Raw genomic sequence first — 21,296 nt, forward strand, 5'->3', positions numbered from 1 at the left:
GCTGTGATACTTTTCTTGAAGCTATTTCTGTGCATTAATCAATAAAGAAAATTTCTTAGCAGGCTTATTGTGTAGCTTGAGGTAGACGCTCCCCCACAATCTTCCCTGTTTCAGCCTTTACCTTTGTGCCTCTCTACAGTACTTGGCATATAACTACAGCTGTCTTATGTTGTGTTTAAAAGTTTTCTAAGGAAGCTCTGGCATGTTCCGATCTGGCACTGTGTAGTTTGTATAGCGAATGAAACTTCTTTTGGAACTGAATCTTGTAGTTATTACCCTTCTTTGAAGTCAAGGGGAGAGTTTCTCATTAAAATTACATCTTTTGCTTGTTTTCTTATATATATATGTGTATATATACTTTTTAGGTAGAAAGGTAAAGTTTAAGAGACATTGAGCGAATGCTGAATTGTTGCAGCTCCAGATCCTAGAGCCCATACCACACCCACTCTCAGTCTAGCAATAAGTAGTAAGACATTTGGAATCCCTTTTCCCCATCCAGTCTTGACTGTTAAGACTGACAGCAAAGATTTAGCAATTAGAAATACTACGTACTTTGTTCTGCTACCTTTCAACAAGAATCAGCATGCAAAGTTGACATTTCCTGACCAGAATTTGGAAGATTATAATGTGATTCCCTGGGCCTTGATTCCAGAAGAAAGAGCTCTCTGAATATGGGTTTACTAGTTGGTGGTGAAGTCATGAGTCACCAACTGTTAGGCCAGATATTATCCCAACTATATGTCCAGATATTATCTCAATTTATGGAGTAAGGTCCCTGAGTTCTCCTCTTTCCTTCCACAGGGCAAGCAGGAGGACTTCAAGACGACAGTTCTGGAGGGTATGGAGACGGCCAAGCATCAGGTGAGGGTGGCATTAGATGCTTGCCACTTAGCAAGAGCCGCCAAGTCAGGGATTGATGCTTGCGAGTGTCTTTGGCTGTGGTACCCACATTTTAGCCAGAAGCGCAAGGGAAGAACTATAAGCCACAGGATAGAGTAGTATAATAGAAAGTGTAGCCAGAACAAAGGCAAGCAAAATCTTTTGAAGTCCTCAGGCCGATCTCAGCCCTCCACTCTTCTTCATGTTTTTGAGGAGATGGCGGGTACTTCTCTCCCCGGCAGACTTTATAGTAACAGCAAACATGATATAAAACATAGGCTTAGGAATCATGGGACCTTTACACAAAACTATAACTTAATATAATACACAGAGCGGGGAAGCCATAGGCTGAAAAATAGGATGGAAAGGCATTCTAAGATTAGTCAAAGGAATTATGTGGGCAAGTGACTCTTTAGAAATGATTGTTAAGTGGTATTGGATACAGTTTTTTCAACTAACATTATTACATAATTAATTTTTCAGCTTTAAACATTTTGTTTCTCACATGAAAATTAATTTTTTTTTAAAAAAAGTCTGCTCAAAGTGCTCTTTATTTTCAGACCAAACTATGAGATTTTTAACTTCTAGGAAAAAATAAAGGGTTAAATGATTTATAGGAGCCCATCTTGGAACAGTTAAAGGTTGTTCCAGGAATCCAAAGTAGAGTTGTCTGGATTTCATCCTTAACCTCTTAAAGGATGTTATTGTATATGCCAGTGCTCAAAACTATTTTGCATATACATTTTGATAGACTTGGAATAGGTATCACTTTTGGAGTTTGTCACTTTTCAACTCTTAAATCTACTTCAAAATTATTTATTACAATTGTGTACAGCAGGTCCAGGGAATATTTGTATTTTACTCTCTTGGGTCAGAGATACTTCAGTGGTAGTATCTAGGGGATCCAGAATGTTAGAAGTAGACTTCTTTAAATGCTGTCCAAAGGATTGAAGTTTGATAATCAGTACATGGTTGTCTTAGAGGAGTTAAAATTCTCATTTATCGGGCAGATAAATCTTCAACAATGCTTTTCATCAAATGATGCATGATTGGATCTTCCATGGAACTGCCAAGGGAACAGGGGTAGCTTTTAGAACTTTTAATCTTGAAGAAATAGATAGAGTTTTCTTGTTGGTTTTTGTTTTTACATGAATAATTAATAAATTTACTCTTTCACTTAAAATAGTATGTTGTACTGCTGAGAGTAAAGCAGACTTCCATACAAAACTCGTGCTACTAATTTAATAGTAGAACCTGAGCTTAGGTGTTTCCAGGAATGGTGGTGACTACTCTGAACCCATCAAGGTCTCTTTAGATCTTCATCTTGTTCAGCTTGTTCAGAAGCATGCATTTGTGATATGATCAGTCTGAGTTAGAAAAGTATGCTTATAAGTAATTAGTGTTCTTCTCTTAACAAAACCATGTGACCCTCATGAGTATCTTGGGACCAGGATCATATCTTGACCTTAAAAGATCACATCAAGTTGGTATTTACATCCTTAACCTTAAAAGTTAGTGGGGAACTTGAGGTCATCTTACCTAGTTTTCTGCCTTCAAATATATGGTACTTGTATCACCCCTGTTTTGTCAGTTAGGTCCTAAAACACAAAGTTAAATGACTCGGCCAGGGATATACCAGCAGTGGAGGAGTGAGAACCCAGAGGTCTTGTTTCTTATGCGTATACTGTTCCTTATACTCTCCCTCATAGAATCATTTAAAGTGCACATTTACCCTAAAAATTAAAAATCTAAAGCATAAGAAATGCTCTCCTTTTTCTTCCTTTTTCTCTGTTTTTATTCCTTTATTTTTAAGCTATTATTAGACTGGATGTAGTGCATCAGGCTTCCCTGATGGCTCAGACGGTAAAGAACCCGCCTGCAGTGCAGGAGACCCGGGTTTGATCCCTGTGTCGGGAAAATCCCCTGGAGAAGGGCATGGCTATCCACTCCAGTATTCTTGCCTGGAGAATTCCATGGACACAGGAGCCTGGCAGGCTACGGTCCATGGGGTTGAAGAGTCAAACATGACTGAGTGACTAACACATGGTGCATCTACAGTTACTGATTCTAAGAAGTTTACATGTACATCTTATCAGGCTCCTGTTTCTGTCCTTTAGCTAGAAATCTGCTGCTGCTGCTGCTCAGTTGCTTCAGGCGTGTCGGACTCTATGCGACCCCAGAGACTGGACTATGCAGCTAGAAATCTAGTTATAGTTAAATTGTATCTACTTTAATGAAGGGAGTCGGGAAGCCAAGAAACTCCCATGGAGGTCGTCTTTTCTTTTGTGTTGTCATATCTCTGTTACTTTATTCAAGATGCTGCCTGTGTTCTAACAGAATTGGGGGGAAATGGTTTCTTGGAATAGAGAGGTCCTAGAGCCTCCCTTTCCCCTCCCTTTTTCTGTCTAATTAATAGATCGAGAAAGGTCCCTTAAATATGTAACTACTTTTACTTTGTTTTCAGAGAAAGTATGAGACAGTCAGACCCTTAGACAGGGCAGTTAAGCTTTAGCATGACTGCATTTTGAAAGGTAATGCTGGAAATATCCTGTGTTGAAGTGGTAAGAAAGACAAACAAAGGGCAAGATTGGTATGTAGGCAACCTTGGGGCTTTTAAAAAAATATAGTGTCTTTGAAACATTCTGAATTTCCAGAATACCAGGCTCTATTAAGTACATACAGACACCAAAGTATAAAACTATTCCAGAGCCAAGTGTAAATTACTTGTGAATTGTATGTACTACTGATACTTTTAATAAGGATATTGTTAAAGACAATTGTATTCTGTAAGATTCTTCCCTTTAAAGGAGATAGTGGTCTGTTCATTTTGCAATATTTTTAAAAGAAAGAATGTTTTGATTCAGCTTCTGAGCAGTTTAATTTCCAGATTTTTTGTTTCTTTGGGGAAAAGTTAGATTTTTAAATCTTGTACTTTTCATCTTGATTTTGATAATGGTTTCCTTCTTTTAAATACTAGTCTCATCCTTAAAAGCTAGAAGAAAGGCAGTAATTACTGAGAATTTTTAGGGTCTGTTTTTCATTTTTAAAAAGTTTAATTTTAAGAATAATTGGGTTTTTTTAGCTATTATGCAGAAGTTAGAGATGGAGAATATTGTTATTCCACGTGTACATTAATGTTACAACTTTGGGCTTCTTTAATTCCTTTTGTTAAACTTTTGATATTTGATCAAAAGATAATTTAAAACTCGTGACTGATATAAAATTTCTTGTTACATTTTCTCCAGTTTTCTCAAATTAGACAAGTATATTAAAGTGATTTCTGTTGATAACACTTGGAATGGGAAACCTTTAATGTAAAATTTAGTGGGTTCCCACACACATACAGACAGGGTTTTTCTGGCTGTCATGACAGTAGTATTTTGCAATAGCATTGATAGTCAGGGACCACTTATTAAACAAATACATAGAAGATAATATAACTAAGAAAGAAAGCTACCCTGTTTTGGGGAAGAAGTAAAGTTTATAGAGTTCATTGGTTTTCTTGTTAATAGTATACACTCATGAAATAATACCAAGATATAACCTATATTTGGTTCAAATACTCAGGGTTATTGAGTAGACAGTATTTCTTTTAAATGTGACATGTTTTTGGGCTTGGCTTTATTTTTTGTTTATTATGATTGGGAATACAGGACTGGGGACTTTGAAGCTGTGAAGTGTTGGAAGCTTCCAGTTTCCTGAAGTAGCCTATACTTCAGATAGTCAGCATTTCTTCTTTTCATCCCTTGATTTCCTGCTCTACCCTCCACAGTATGGCTGTTACTTTTTTTTTTTCCTTATAGAATAATTTCCCTGAGAGTCTTTAATCTTAGGTTGTGATTCATTGAATATAAGGATTATTAATTTGATATAGTGTTGTAAATACTTTATTTATACCCTCTTTACTTACTGTGGATGAATGGGTTTTAGTGCTTGTCTCCAAGAACAGCATTCCCTAATGTACAGTAGCATTGGGCATTTTTGCTTACCCTCTTGTTAATCATCATTTTTTTCTAAATCGTGTTTGGACATCTTTACAGAAACAGTGCCTCAGTAGCTTAACTGTGATTCTCTGAGCTCCACCTTATCTGCCTTGTTCTTTTTGTTCTCCTGATCTCACTAATGCCTTTTCTTTAGTGTTGCTTCCATCATCAGTGCTTCCAACTTCTTGTTTTTTTGTGTGCTTTTAAATGATTAAATATGGATATCTGGTACCTATTTTATTACTTACATAATTACTTCAATGGTATTGAATTTTTAAACTCTTTAAATTGTGTCTTGATATGTGCAGAAGCTGATGGTTAAGTATATATTTATAAGATCATCCTAGATAGAGAGCACCAAAATCCTAACCCCTGGACTACCAGGGGAAGATCATCTTAGAAATAAAAGTAAAATATATGTAAATGTATTTCTTAGGACATCTTATAAAGATGCACTTAACCACCAGCTTATAAAAATTTCAATTTAATCCCAATTTAAGACTTACACTTGTTAAATAAATTATATATATGTATATGTAGTACTATATAGTATATGGAGTAACATATTTTACTTGCAGTTAGTAGTAAAGCATTTCTAATGTTTCTACCAGAAAAGATGGATTTCTTGCTTTCTTTTGTCTCTTCATTGTAGTTGGCTTAGCTTCTCTCACTGCTTGCCAACAGTTGAATTATGAGAACTAGTGGACGGTGCCGTTGATGAGACCGTATGTTTGTTATTAAACGTTAGATCCTCTTCATGTTCCCTGTTGTTGTCCTAAAAAAAGTATGTGATTGTGGTTTTCATTCCATAGCCTCTTTTGCTTTCTTGTTAATCTTTTCTCCTTTACTCTTGTTCTTTAGTTTTAAATTTTATTGTATATGGTTAATAGTGCTAATTTTAGTTAAGAATGTCCTCAAGTATTTTAAAGTTTTTTGTGGATGAAGAAAAGATTCTAAATGCCTTGTTACGTTTTTTAACATATATTGTTTCTCTCATTAGTAAACTGATTTTAGGAATGTTAAGCTCAAATGAATGACTGATTTTTAAGGGTGTTTCAGGTTTTGAGCAAATTGAAAGTTTTTTTTTTTAAAAAGGAAGTGAGATCAGTCTGTGAACAAGGCAAAGCTCTACAGAAGTTCTTAAGGCAGAAAAGGAGTTTGAGGCATAATCATTATCCCTAGTTCTATATTCACTGGCATGTTTCCGAGAAACCCTCTGCTTTTTTTTTGCTAGGTGTGGAGGGTGCAGCTTTCCAGAGTAGACTTCCTCATGACCGGATGACTTCGCAAGAAGCAGCCTGTTTTCCAGATATCATCAGTGGACCACAGCAGACCCAGAAGGTTTTTCTGTTCATTAGAAATCGCACAGTAAGTGTCCTTGTTAGTTTTTTTCCACCTGAATTCTAAAAGGTACATATTATTTTATATAGAATATGGGGGGACAAGTAGAGAGGAAAGAATTTTTAAGTTTTCTATAATACTATTATCCAGAGATAACCACTGTTAAAAATTAGTTTTTTTTCCCTCTAAGTATTTTTTTTAATGTACATAATTTTTCTTACAAAATTGAGATCCTCCTTCTGTGCATTCTTTGGATTCTTTTCATTCTTTAGTAACCTTATAAACACACGATAAGAATCTTTATAAACTTTTAAAAAATATACTTTAAAAATAATCACTTTGTCTTTCCTTCTCAGCATAAGAGAAACCCTTATTCTGTTCTGCTCATCTGGTTCATCATCTTCCTCTGGCTAAATGATTGATTTTAACATCTGTGTAATATTTACTTGACAAGTGGGTCATACTTTTAACTGTTGGGCAGTTAAATGTCCATTTTACTTATTAAAGTGAAGCTCTGAACAGCTTTATACATTGTTGATCTCATCTCTGATTATTTCCTTACGATAGAATTATAGGTAGAGTTCTAGAAGGAAAACTACCTTCTCAAAAAGTATGAACACTTTCTAAGATTTGATACATGTTGTCAGATTACTTCCCAGAGAGCCTGACCCAGGTAATGCCCTCATTGAGTGAAAGTGTTAGTTGTTCAGTCCTGTCCAACGCTTTGCGACCCCATGGACCATAACCCACCAGGCTTCTCTGTCCATGGGATTTTCCAGGCAGGAATACTGGAGTGGGGAGCCATTGCCTTTTTCAGGGGATCTTTTCAACACAGGGATCGAACTCAGATCTCCTGCATTGCAGGCAGATTTTATGGTCTGATTGGTGATGATCTGTGCTGCTGTAGCAGGCCAAGATCATTTATCTTCCATTTCTTTGATTACTTAGACTGATTGCTTTTTCATATTTGTTAGTCATTTGCATTTCTTCTGTGAATTTTTCTTTCATGTTCTTTATTCATCTGAAGTTCTTTTTTTTTTTTTTTTTTTTTTTAATTTGGCTGCTCTGGGGTCTTAGTTGGTCTGTGGGATCTAGTTCCCTGACTAGGAATCAAACCCAGGTACCCTGCTTTGGGAACACAGTCTTAGCCACTGGACCACCAGGGAAGTACCATCTGAAATTCTTTTAACTGTATACTGTTCAGAACATATTTGTTATACTCTGAAAGTGAAAGTGTTAGTCACTTCAGTCGTGTCCAGCTCTTTGCGACCCCATGGACATAGCCTGCCAGGCTCCTCTGTCCATGGAATTCTCAAGGCAAGAATACTTGAATTATCAAGGTAAGAGCCATTCTCTTCTCCAGGGAATCTTCCCGACTCAGGGATTGAACCAGGGTCTGCTGCATTGCAGGCAGATTCTTTACCTGCTGGCCGAGCCACCCGGGAAGCTCCATTTGTTATACTGTGGTGAAACAGAGTAGAAGAAATTCATGTTGAATTTCGGCTGTTTTGGATATAACTGAATAGATACTCAGAGATGTCTTTTTATTCACCACTAACATCTTTATTTTGACCATTAGATTGTAAAACTACTGCTAAATTTGGATTGTTAGATGCCATTTAGCTAGAGTGATTGGTAGGTTTGTGTAGTAGTGAATAAAGGTTCTTTTTTGTGAAGAAAAATTGGGTGATTTTTTTTTTTTAAAGTGAGTGGAACAGTCTTAATGTGCATTTTTAAGGCTGATTTGTCTTATAATTGAATCAGCTTCTGTGCGTAGCTTGTTAACATTTGTTCTAAGTAGATTTCAGACAAAATAGTCATTTTGTTGTTTCATCTGAGGGAAGTTTTCACTTTTTACTTGCATTTCAGTGGTAGATTTATAGCGATCTCTGTTTCCTCTGATTCATTCCCTGTGACAGAAGTCCAGATTTGGGGAAGGACTAGCGCAGATTTAGAGTTGTGGTCTCTGGCTATAAAACAGAATTTAAGTCATTCTTTCCTTTAAGAACTGTGTCAATTGTCTCATGTTAAATTGCATCCTTTGCTTCCAGATTTTAAAACCACAATTTTAGAATTATTCAACTAGAACCTGTGATGTGAGTTTCGTATTATAAGAATGGAAGGAGGAAGAAGGCTTATGTTGAGGTTTGATGGGCTTGGGCCCACGGCATGATTGAGGAATTCCATTTTCCTTTTGACAGTGGCCACAGAGAAAAGCAGAGGGTCCATATGAATTTGGTCATATCTCTTTGTAACTGAATTTATTTACATATTAACTCCTTTGAAATTTGATGGAGCAGTATTTATTAACTTTTAGCTAAGATTTAAATATGATAGTATTCCGCTGGTCTTGCCTTTTGTAGGTATGTATTCAGTTTGAAGAGAATTCATGTTAGAGGCCATTGATTGTACTGTAATATTTGTCATTCCTCATTTTACTGCTTTTTCAGCAGTATTAAAAGTAATTGACTCCTTTCTTAAATACACAGCTTCCTTAGCTTAACGCAGTATTCTAGTTTTCTCCCTTGCTTCCCTGGTTTGTTGTCTTCTCTGAATGATTTGTAGGGTTGTCCTTAACAACAGGCCAACTATGTGAACTGGTTGGAGGTCCTTAAGGTCCTGTCCTCTCTCCCCTGTTCTTTCCTGCTAGGAGCCCTTCTTCTGCACACTTGACTTCAGTTATACCCATAAGCAAGAGGCTCTAAACCTCAATTCTCTGAACCCCAGCGACATATCTAGATGCCAGTCTTTCAGCTCCTCTTATTGTCTTTAAACTCAACTCATGATCTCTTATTTCAGTGTTCCTCTTTCAGTAAATGGTATACCAATTCATTTAGTTGTGCAGGCTAATAACTGAGGAGTTATCTTTTGCACACACACGTGACCACATATCTAACTGATCATTTGATTTTGTATCAACTCAGTATCTCTGGACATATCTAATCCAGATTTAAATCCTTGTTGCTCCCCAGCTGAATGATCTTGGCAAGTTACTTGGTAGGCCAAATATTTCCCAGCTTCTTTAATTAGTCACTCATTTGCCATGGTTTTGTATTTCATTAGTTTCTTTGTCAGAAATAAAACCCTTACTGTTTCATTGAAAGGAAAACCCATATTTGAGGCAGTCAAATAGTATATGTCTATTTGTATGTAATACAATTTTCCATCATTCAATTACAGTTGCAGTTGTGGTTGGATAATCCAAAGATTCAGCTGACATTTGAGGCTACTCTCCAACAATTAGAAGCGCCTTACAACAGTAAGTAGTATGTTCCATAGGACTGGTCTTGAACCGGATTGTGAAAATTGATATTTTCTTCCAGAAGCTCATGGCTCCTTGATAATGAATTTGTTAATTAACTTTCATACATATATTCATTTTATTTCACACCTGTGCTGTGCAGAAGTGAGCCTTTTAACAAAACTGTTTTGTGTGTTTGTAATTGTTCTTCTGAATTTTTATTTGTGTTGACAGGTGAATGAGTTCAAGAAATCGCTAATAATCTCTCCAGACCTGTGTTACAGCTTTAATCCACAGAGCACTTTGGTGGCATATATACAGTTGGCTGTATATTTGGCTTTCTCATTTGCCACTTGCCACCAGTGTTCTTGTAAAGATTTTCCCAAAGTAAATGAGCATAATACTGTTATTTAAAGGGTTGGTTTTTCCTTTGTTTCATCTGTATTAGGATGTCATTCTTACAAATTGAAGATTATGTGATAGGCATTTTGGACTACCACACAGACTAACAGTTCTCAAAATCAGTTTTCTAAAGGAGTCATATGACTTGAAGCTTATGGAAAAGATGAATAGAATGACTTCATGATGCAGAAATAAAGAAGAATCAGAGTTTTCTGTTTAAAGTGCTAAAAAGATAAACACGTATTTAAATTCTTTTTTCTGTAGGTGATACTGTGCTTGTCCACCGAGTTCACAGTTATTTAGAGCGTCATGGTCTTATCAACTTCGGCATCTATAAGAGGATAAAGCCCCTCCCAAGTAAGGACTGGCCAATGAATTTCATTGTTTTAGATTAGATTTCAGGAGAATTTTAGCATTTTATTTTGATTTCTGAATCCATATTTAGAGCCAGAATATTCCCAAGTTTATCTTCTTATAAGTCAAATTTAAAGTAAAATCTCCTTATAAATATGAATTTCCTATACTTTCTGGTTTGATAAATACTTGGTAAAAGAGGTGAATTTCCAATTTAAGAAAAAAATAGTTTATTAAAAATGAAAAATCAGTTATGAAAGTAGGAAGTTTTCTCTCATTGAGCAGTTCTTAAATGCAGTGCTAAGGGTTGCATTTTTATTTTTTTTAATTCTGTTTACCCCTTTAATGGTGTCTGGATAATGTCTGCCAGGAATCAGAAGATAGGGATAATCTGAGAATTAATACATCTATCTGTCTATTTGCACTCTCTGGTGACTCAGATGGTAAAGAATCTGCCTGCAATGTGGGACACCTGGGTTTGATCCCTGGGTTGGGACGATCCTTTGGAGGAGGGCCTGGCAACCCACTCCAGTATTCTTGCTTGGAGAATCCCTATAGACAGAGGAGCCTGGCAGCTACAGTCCATGGGGTTGCAAAGAGTTGGACACAACTGAGCAACTAAGCACACACATCTGTTTATAATACATGTATTTTTTGCTTTAATAATTTCTTAAAATTTATATATTTATCTGGCTATGCCTAGTCTTAGTTGCGGCATATGGGATTTTTTAGTTGCAGCTGTTATGCCCAGAGTCCGAGTCCCCAAAACTGAGAGACTAAGACGTCCACAGCAATGCAAAAGCATGAAGGCAATGCAAAGGCATTTCTAGCTCGAGCTAGGGCTCCCGCCACATCCAACGCAGTGGAGTGGAGCAAGGAGCCCTGAGCCCAGATTTACAGAAGTATTTATAGGTTTTAGAACAGAGAGTTGGCAAGGGCTGATTGGCTGCAGGAGTTTCCTAGTATTTACTAATTGGCTAATCTTTATTGGCTGCAGGGGTTTCCTGGTATTTACTAATTGGCTATTGGCTGCAGGGGGATGTCTTTTACGTCCTGATAAACTCAAACCAGGTTACGGGGAGTATGCTGATTAGACAAGTCCTGGCATCCGTGGGGATGACCTCACTGGGCAATGACTCAGCTTTTCCTGTGAGTCCTACCTTAGTCCCTGAAACCTATCATGGCATTTGTTAGGTCCCAACAGCAGCATGTGGGATCTTTAGCTGCAGCATTCGAACTCTTAGTTGTGGCATGTAGGTTCTAGTTCCCTGACCAGGGATCGAACTCAGGTCCCCTGCATTAAGAGCGCAGAGTTCCAACCACTGGACCACCAGAGAAGTCCCCTTTGCTTTAATAATTTTTAAGAAACGAAAGACTGCAGAAGTACAGCTTATAGAAAATAGCTTTTTAAGAATCAGTTGGTTGACTGCTCAAATTGTCCTAGTATAATTGTGAGGTAAATATGGGAGATTATACATAATAAGTTTACCAAGGGTCACAGACACTGAAGCATGTGACTGAAGTAATGAGAAAGTAAATTTTAAGGTAAAGAATTATGTTTATAAATTTTAAACATTGAGTTAAAGTATAAGTCTCAGATATTTGTTAATTTGGGTTCATATAGTTTTCCTATTTTGAAAATAACTGAATTACTTCATGAGACATCATAACATAAGGAATTTAGAAATTTTCTTGATAAAAAATGATAAAAACTATTAAAACTGTAACAGTTTTAATTTTTGTTCATTTTTTCATTTCAGCTAAGAAGACAGGAAAGGTCATCATCATAGGCTCTGGGGTCTCAGGCTTGGCAGCAGCTCGTCAGTTACAAAGTTTTGGAATGGATGTCACACTTCTGGAAGCCAGGGTAAGAGTTTTCGTTTGGGTTTAGAAGCCCAATCTGATGAAAATATGGTAAGGAAATTATCTGTGGTAAATTAAGGAATCATACAAATTGAACTAAACCAAATTGATTTAAATAATACTCAGAGTATTTTGATAGTATTAAAACTACATCGAATAAAGCATTTTTGACAGTAAGACTTTGAAAAGGGCTCAGTGAGTATTTAGAGTTTATAAATAATCTGTATAGCCCTTTGGTATATATTTTCAGGTCATTGTTTCTTACAATTAGCAACTTTCAATTTGGGGGCTTTGTTGAAATAACCTTTATAGAATGCAGTTACTTTTAGTGGTGGCTATATTCTGTTCGATAGTAAAGGGAGAGGAGTTGTTTCTCAGGCAGCAGCTATCTTTTACAGCCTTGGTAAATCTAAGATACTGGCTCCCTACCATTAGTCCAGAGAGAGGAATGGAAGCTGAAGGAGGACGAGGATGATGGCACAGAGTAGAAAAAAAGAGCATCCCATTAGGACTATTCAACTCATTTTCATGAGTAATGTTTGAGATTTAATTATCTTTCAGTGGCTTAAAGACCTCTGTGGGCTCCTGCCACTTAAAATAGCAACAACAAAAAACACTTCTCACATAACCTGAACCATCTAAAATTTTATAAAAGCTTTCAAAATGTTTTGTGCAGTACAATCTAAATTTAATTTTTTTAAATGTTCTTTTCAGATAGTGTGGGGAAATCAAAATAAATTGTGATAGTCTTACTAAAAATAATATTTTATTCCTTAATTGGAAAATATCTGTGTGCCTGTGTATCCTATGTACTGAGAATACAGTAAAGAATAATGGAGGATCATTATGATTCCTACCCATGTGTATAGGTTTTTGTCTTGTTTCGCTTTTTTTCATTTGTTGGTCTGGAGTTTACAGAGTACTCATGTAACTCATGACTGAGGTTTCACTGCAGCTCAGAAAGATTTCCCTATACTTGAAAATCTCCTGTCAGCAAAGATCATACTTGGGCCTGTTTAGAAATGAGAGGTATTGTCAACCGTTGATGTTCAGTAGACACTGCCCTTGGGCATGAGGCTGCATGGAAGAAGCATTTCTCAGAGAAGTTGTCTATCAAGTCAGTCACACCTGACTTTGACACTGGGGACAAGAGTCAGAACATGGTGGTAGAAAAATGACCTTAAGTGTTGAAATGTGTGCAGGTATTTTCTATGTGGGTGGCCCTTGCTCAGCCTGTACAATAAGTGGTATTAGAGACACTGGAGTTGAGAACTAATAGTACCTATAACTGATGTCTTCTGGCTATTAAATTTTTTCCTATCTCATAGCACTTAATTCTGTTCCTTTGATGTGTCATTCATTATCTCCCACTCCCTCAAATAGTTAAACTTCATTTGCTCTTTGCACTAACATCATACTTCATGTAAACTCTACAGCTTTTTAAGTTATCAAAGAGGCCTGAGATGGTACTTTGCCAGGTTATTATGATTAAACTAGAATTAATTTTAGCCATTTAATTTTTAAAAAACAGGATCGTGTGGGTGGACGAGTTGCTACATTTCGCAAAGGAAACTATGTAGCTGACCTTGGAGCCATGGTGGTGACAGGTCTTGGTAAGTAGTTCTCAGTTTTGTGTTATGGATTTCAGGGTCTGAGACTCACAAAGTGGTTTGATCTTATAAAGTCATAGATTCAGGTTTTTAATGTATTGGTTAGGATTCTGTTCTTAGTCTTATGTGTATGTGCTCAATCGCTCAGTCATGTCTAGCTGTTTGTGACAACCTGGAAGGTTCTTCTGTCTGTGGAATTTTCCAGGCAAGAATAGTGGTGTGGGTTGCCATTACCTTCTCCAGAGGATCTTCCCTACCCAGAGATCAAACTTGTGTCTCTCGTGTCTCCTGCATTGGCAGGTGGATTCTTTACCACTACACCAGCTGGGAAGCCTGTTTTCAGAGTTAGTGAAAGGTAAATTGGCAAACAGTTTTCTGAAAAGATGTATCAATATGTGCATAATTTAAAATGTGTGTAGATTTTGCCCTGGCAGATCTAGTTCTAGGAAATTAACCTAAAGAAAATAGACGAGTGAACCATATTGTGTTCAAAACATTTTCAGTTTTGTAACAATGTTAGAAACTGCAGATTAGAAGATTAAATTGTTATTCAGTGAGAACTGTCCACCTGCTAAAAATCTGTAGCTCCATATTAACATGAAATTATGTCCACAATTTATTGCTAAGCTGAAAAATGACTATAAAACAGTGCATGTGTTATGATCCTTTTGTATGTAGTGTCTAATTTTACACATGTAAAGTCTAGAAGGATCTGTCAGTTCAGTCGCTGAGTCGTGTCCGACTCTGTGACCCCATGAATTGCAGCAAGCCAGGCCTCCCTGTCCATCACCAACTCCCGGAGTTCACCCAAACTCATGTCCATCGAGTTGGTGATGCCATCCAGCCATCTCATCCTCTCTTGTCCCCTTCTCCTCCTGCCCCCAATCCCTCCCAGCATCAGAGTCTTTTCCAATGAGTCAACTCTTCGCATCAGGTGGCCAAAGTATTGGAGTTTCAACTTCAACATCAGTGCTTCCAAAGAACAGCCAGGACTGATCTCCTTTAGAAAGGACTGGTTGGATCTCCTTGCAGTCCAAGGGACTCCTAAGAGCCTTCTCCAACACCACAGTTCAGAAGCATCAATTCTTCGGCGCTCAGCTTTCTTCACAGTCCAACTCTCACATCCATACATGACCACTGAAAAAACCATAGCCTTGACTAGACGGACCTTTCTTTGTTTGTGAAGTAATGTCTCTGCTTTTGAATGTGCTATCTAGGTTGGTCATAACTTTTCTTCCAAGGAGTAAGCGTCTTTTAATTTCATGGCTGCAGTCACCATCTGCAGTGATTTTGGAGCCCCCAGAAATAAACTCTGCCACAGTTTCCACTGTTTCCCCATCTATTTGCCATGAAGTGATGGGACTAGATGCCATGATTTTATTTTTCTGAATGGTGAGCTTTAAGCCAACTTTTTCACTCTCCTCTTTCACGTTCATCAAGAGGCTCTTTAATTCTTCACTTTCTGCCATAAGGGTGGTGTCATCTGCATATCTGAGGTTATTAATATTTCTCCCAGCAATCTTGATTCCAGCTTGTGCTTCTGCCAGCCCAGAGTTTCTCATGATGTACTCTGCATAGAAGTTAAATAAGCAGGGTGACAATATGCAGCCTTGATGTACTCCTTTTCCTATTTGGAACCAGTCTATTGTTCCATGTCCAGTTTTAACTGTTGCTTCCTGACCTGCATATAGGTTTCTCAAGAGGCAGGTCAAGTGGTCTGGTATGCCCATCTCTTTCAGAATTTTCCACAGTTTATTGTGATCCACACAGTCAAAGGCTTTGGCATAGTCAATAAAGCAGAAATAGATATTTTTCTGGAAATTTCTTGCTTTTTCCATGATCCAGCGGATGTTGGCAATTTGATCTTTGCTTCCTCTGCCTTTTCTGAAACCAGCTTGAACATCTGGAAGTTCACGTTTCATGTACTGTTGAAGCCTGGCTTGGAGAATGTTGAGCATTACTTTACTAGAGTGTGAGATTAGTGCAATTGTGTGGTAGTTTGAGCATTCTTTGGTATTGCCTTTCTTTGGGATTGGAATGGAAACTGACTTTTTCCAGTCCTGTGGCCACTGCTGAGTTTACCAAATTTGCTGGCATATTGAGTGCAGCACTTTCACAGCATCACCTTTTAGGATTTGAAATAGTTCAACTGGAATTCCATCACCTCTACTAGCTTTGTTCGTAGTGATGCTTCCTAAGGCCCACTTGACTTCACATTCCAGGATGTCTGGCTCTAGGTGAGTGATCACACCATCGTGATCATCTGGGTCGTGAAGATCTTTTTTGTACAATTCTTCTGTGTATTCTTGCCACCTCTTCTTAATATCTTCTGCTTCTGTTAGGTCCAGACCATTTCTGTCCTTTATCGAGCCCATCTTTGCCTGAAATGTTCCCTTGGTATCTCTAATTTTCTTGAAGAAATCTCTAGTCTTTCCCATTCTGTTGTTTTCCTCTATTTCTTTGCATTGATCGCTGAGGAAGGCTTTCTTATCTCTTCTTGCTATTCTTTGGAACTCTGCATTCAGATGCTTATATCTTTCCTTTTCTCCTTTGCTTTTTGCCTCTCTTCTTTTCACAGCTATTTGTAAGGCCTCCCCGGACAGCCATTTTGCTTTCTTGCATTTCTTTTCCATGGGGATGGTCTTGATCCCTGTCTCCTGTACAATGTCACGAACCTCCGTCCATAGTTCATCAGGCACTCTATCAGATCTTGTCCCTTAAATCTGTTTCTCACTTCTACTGTATAATCATAAGGGATTGGATTTAGGCCATACCTGCGTGGTCTGGTGGTCTTCCCCACTTTCTCCCATTCCAGCCTGCATTGGCATCAGGCGTGCCTGGTCTGTGATGTTACTGATTTTTGGTACCGGGTTGAGTGACTGAGCACACACACACCGTGGTTTGCTTTCTTCTTCATGCTTACTTATGTATTTCTTTTACTTTGGGCATTTTTTTGGTATTAATTCACATACCCTAAGCTTTAATATTTTAAAATTTGAGTAAAAATATTTTTGCTTTGAAGTTTTTGTTCCCTTTTCATAAGGTATGTGAATTTAATTGTTGGAGTTTTTTCTAGGAGGGAATCCCATGGCTGTGGTCAGCAAACAAGTAAATATGGAACTGGCCAAGATCAAGCAAAAATGCCCACTTTATGAAGCGAACGGACAAGCTGTAAGTTGACAGCAAATAACTTCATACAGTTTCTTTGGTTCAGTTGAAAGCAATTTTGGGGAAATATGTGGATGAATATACACATATACAAATATGAACTGAGGGTAGAAATAATGTGGCTTTATTCAGATTCTTAACTCTGAGCTATATAGGGAGGAGTTATAATAGCTGCTTAGGTGCTTAAATACTTAATGAAAGTTAGGCTAGTCAAGTGATTAATTTTTTATTTGGCTGTGGCCACCTATACCCTAAGAGACCTGTAGAATTGACCACCTGATGCTTCATTTCTTTGTATTCTGCCTCCCATCATGTGCTTTAGCTTTGTGTGCTCTTCATGATTTCAGTTTTATGTTCATAGGCTCAGGTTTTTGATGGGCTAATAGTGAATGGTAGTACTAAATTGATGCTTAGGTAGGTTAAAGTATTTGTTTATCAGAGACATTTGTTGTTGTTGTTTAGTCACTAAGTCACATCCAACTTTTTGCAACCCGATAGACTGTAGCCTGCCAGTCCATGGGATTTCCCAGGCAGGAATACTGGAGTGGGTTGCCATTTCCTTCTCCAAGAAATCTTCCCGACTCAGGGATCAAATACACTGAGCACCAGGGAAGCCCAGATAGGAGCTTCCTATAGTTAGCATGGCAGTAACCCGAAAGTGATGTTTAATATGGGAGAGTGGGAGTGTTTTAACAACTGCTTGATAGGTTATATGTCAGTTCTAATTTTTAGGGGCCTGTGAAACTCAAAAGTTTGTTTTCAGTGGAAGTTTTGCCAGCTTCCCTATTAGGAGTAAAAGAGACTCTAGTTGTCAGGATATAAACACATTATCACCTTTATATTTCAAGGAAGAGAAGGTTTGCTATGTATATGGCAGTGTAGCTACTGTTATTGAAAGTGGTAATATTCCAACTCTAGAATTTTTTGTCATAGGTCCTATGGGACATCCTCGCCTTTTACTGTCTGCCTTTAGGAAAAGACTTTTTTATAGGGTTCATATCAGAGAAGTACAGACTTTCAGGGAATGCTTTGGTTCCCATCCCCACCATTCTGGATCCAAATTTACTTCCAGGCCTTTTCTGGGGGTGACGGAAAAGGGCAAGCAGCCTTCTAACAATAAAATAGAAAAAGATGAAGTAGACATTAATTCAACAATTCTATAAACTTCTATTACTTGCAAAACCTGTTTAAAAAAAAAAATGCAGAGATGAATAAGACAGTCCCTGCCATATAAGACACTACAGTCTGGTGGGACTTGTACACAAATTTTCACACATATACAAATGTAGAAAGAGTCCTATAATAGGCTCCCATTTTTCCAGTCTAGTTCGATCTATCCAGTCTTGTTGAAAGCGGGGGAAGTAACATGACCAGATAGATGTTTTATGTAGATAGACAATAATTTAGAAAATTGAATTGCGGAAGCAAGGTCTTTGAAGTAATGGAATCCAAGCCAAAGATTATCACTGATCTTTGAGACACTATCTTTTTCTTTTGACTTTTCTGAATGTAGAACAGGTTCATTTAGTCTTTCTAACAGTAAAATGTGAGTTTTTTTCCCCTAGTAGAGATATCCAGTGGAATGGTCTGATTTTGTGGTATTAGATAAGCTGTAAAACATTTTAAAAAACATTTGTTTCCAAATAAATGCCCTTCTCCAGGGGAATCATCCCAACCCAGGGATCAAGCCCAGGTCTCCTGCATTACAGGCAGATTCTTTACCATCTGAGCCACCAGGGAAGCCCGTGGAATAGCAGCATTCACTCAGATGTGGCCTACAGCCAGCTGCCGACTCATGAACTGTTGGTTACTAATATGGGATGAGAGAAATGTCTTGTGCCAGAATGTAGATAAACTGCATCCTTATAACCACAGTGTTAGTTCAGATGGCTTTGGTAGCAGGACTTTTCTTAGTGAAAAAAAATGTTGCTTTAGTTTATGTTCTAGCATAAGCTCCTGATCTCACCAGGACCAGCTCTTTGAGTAGCATTCTAGTAAACAGTTGTTAAGCTGGTGTGTGGTTTTCAGCATTTTGTTGTCATTCAACTCTGATCTTTATAGAATTTTTCTTGGTTGGTTTGTATTTTTGGTAATGCAGCTAAATAGTAAGGAGGATTCTTTAGGCATTGTTAAATTTGGGGAAAGAATTTCTTTGTAGCTTTGAGTTCTGCTTGCCATATTAATGTTTCTGTATCTTGGTGTTCCCAGTAATCTAGCTCAGAGGAGGAATGGATACTTGTTGACTAGCAGACTGGCTTTTGGCTTATAGCCACATTAACTTATACTCATATTCAGATATGTTTCATGGCTTTAGAAATCTAAGGAATCTCACTCAGTTGCTTCGTTTCCTCATTTTGCAGGGGAAGAATCTAAAGCACACGTTTGCCTGACATCACCATAGTCAATAAATTGTAGAGGAGTCAGGTCTCTTGTCTGGTGTTTTAGCTTTTTTTTTTCAACTTTAAAAATGGTCTATAGTCGCTTTACAGTGCTTTGTTAGTTTCTGCTGTACGGCAGGGTGAATCAGCCACAGGTGTACATATATCTCCTCTTTTGGATTTCCTTCCCATTTAGGTCACCGCAGAGCACCTAGTAGAGTTCCCTTTGCTATACAGTTGGTTCTGACTAGTTATCTACTTTATACATAGTCGAGTATATATGTCAGTTCCAGTCCCAATCCATCCCACTTCCCCGGGTGTTTAATGCTGTTTTGCCTGGCTGAGAGTCCAGGGAAGGCTGGGGCAGGAGAGGTGTACAGTTCTGTCAGTGTGACTGTGTCAGCTGAGTCTCCTCCTTTTATTAAAAGAACTTTTTAAATTGTTACTCTAAGGAGGCCCACCTAGAATGATGATACTCAGCCATTGCTTTTTCTTCAGTAAACTATTGTACAAAATGGGATGTGTTGCTCCATTCTCTCTGTATAGCGTCAGTGGAAAAGAGGGTAGTTAGATGGTTCTTTTGTTAGTATACAGAAATTAATTATTTCATCCTGTACAAGGGCAGCAGCAAACTCAGTTATATAAAGCACTTGTAATATTGTCTTAAGGGCCTCCCTGGTGACTCAGTGGTAAGGAACCCACCTGACAGTGCAGGAGATGGAAGCTCAGTCTCTGAGTCGTGAAGGTCTCCTGGAGAAGGAAACAGGAACCTACTCCAGTGTTCTTGACTGAGAAGTCCCATGGACAGAAGGACCTGGCAGGCTAGAGACTCAGACATGACTTAGTGACTAAACAACAGTGTTGTCTTAGGAACATATTACCATATCCAGGCATTTTGCTGCTATAGGAAAAAAATCATGTAGTAAGTAGTTCTTGTTACCTTACCTTGTTGTTGTTTTAATCACAGTCACAAGAATTCCTGAAAGAGCTTCCCTCTCCGTTCTCTCTGGTCTTGCACTGGCAGCTAGGATGTTGAACTAATAGAAGTATCTTCCAAGCCTATAAAAACAGTCAGAGCTAATGAAGCAGCCGCCCTGCTCATTGTCATCGTTAATTGCTGATGGAGTCATACTCTGAATTATGCTGTAATTAGTTTTGAATGGATACGGTTGGAAAATGGGGTAATTCATGTTTTCAGTAGCATTTTGGGAGTCACCAGTGGAGGTCTGAAAAGCTGGATTGTGGGGTAGACTAGAGAAATGACTGAGTGTTTTCTGCATCTCCTATACACCAGCTAGTGGCTCACGGGCTTTAGATTCTAGTTTTGTTTTTAGCTTTTTTTGAGTCATGAGTGTAAGAGAGAGGGGTGTGTATGTGTTGTTACTATCAAGTGAGATCCAAAGGCTCAGTAACCACTTGGAGAAACAGATCCTGATTTTCTGCTTGGGAATGGCTCAGAGGAAGAAAGATAACTCTTGAAAGGTAGTACATGACCAGGCTTCTTATAAATACCATTGATTGAGTACACTCAGTACCTACTGTAACTTACCAGGTATCCAGTTGTGTTCATATAGAGTGGTGTCTAGGTTATTATACTTTTGACACAGGTGTCTTGGCCTTTTCAGTTTTCATCATCCTTTTTGGAAACGTCTTTGGTATCTTTAAGGCAGTCTTTCTCTACCCTTGAAAATCATGACTGCCAGTCTCTTGCTTTTTATGTAAAAATCTCATGCCCTCCTTTAATGTTTTTGAAGTTGCAAAATAGTTATTTCCCCCTCAAATATAGTTACAATACTGACTTGACTTTTCCAAACTATATTAATTTATTCATTTAACAAGAATTTACTGAGCACGTATGTGCTAGAAATTGCTAGAGTGTACTCGTTAGACATGCCGTGTGTTCCGTCTCCATATGGCTTAGTCCCTGCTCTAGGAAAGTCAGTTATTTACATTCCCTAATATCTTATGAGTTAAAAGGGGAGGGAGGCAGCAGTCTCCATTTATAGAATCACGTTGAATTTTATTGAGTTGGCCAAAAAGTTCATTTGGGTTTTTGTACGGTGTTACAGAAAAACCT

General features: G+C 37.9%; 1 protein-coding gene across 2 annotated transcripts in view; it reads left to right on the forward strand.

The window, feature by feature from the left end:
* KDM1A (lysine demethylase 1A) overlaps positions 1-21,296 on the forward strand; it is a 63,551-nt gene that overhangs the window by 23,687 nt on the left and 18,568 nt on the right. Inside the window, exons 3-9 of one of the 2 annotated variants that reach the window (XM_040229558.1) lie at positions 802-861; positions 6,097-6,230; positions 9,384-9,462; positions 10,111-10,203; positions 11,961-12,067; positions 13,595-13,676; positions 16,750-16,844. In XM_040229558.1, coding sequence (XP_040085492.1) covers positions 802-861; positions 6,097-6,230; positions 9,384-9,462; positions 10,111-10,203; positions 11,961-12,067; positions 13,595-13,676; positions 16,750-16,844 — 650 coding nt within the window. The remainder of the gene's footprint in view (positions 1-801; positions 862-6,096; positions 6,231-9,383; positions 9,463-10,110; positions 10,204-11,960; positions 12,068-13,594; positions 13,677-16,749; positions 16,845-21,296) is intronic. The other variant, XM_040229559.1, reaches the window with a different exon arrangement.

Source organism: Oryx dammah, unplaced genomic scaffold (genome assembly GCF_014754425.2).
Source record: "Oryx dammah isolate SB20612 unplaced genomic scaffold, SCBI_Odam_1.1 HiC_scaffold_27, whole genome shotgun sequence".
In the NCBI taxonomy this organism is placed as follows: domain Eukaryota; kingdom Metazoa; phylum Chordata; class Mammalia; order Artiodactyla; family Bovidae; genus Oryx; species Oryx dammah.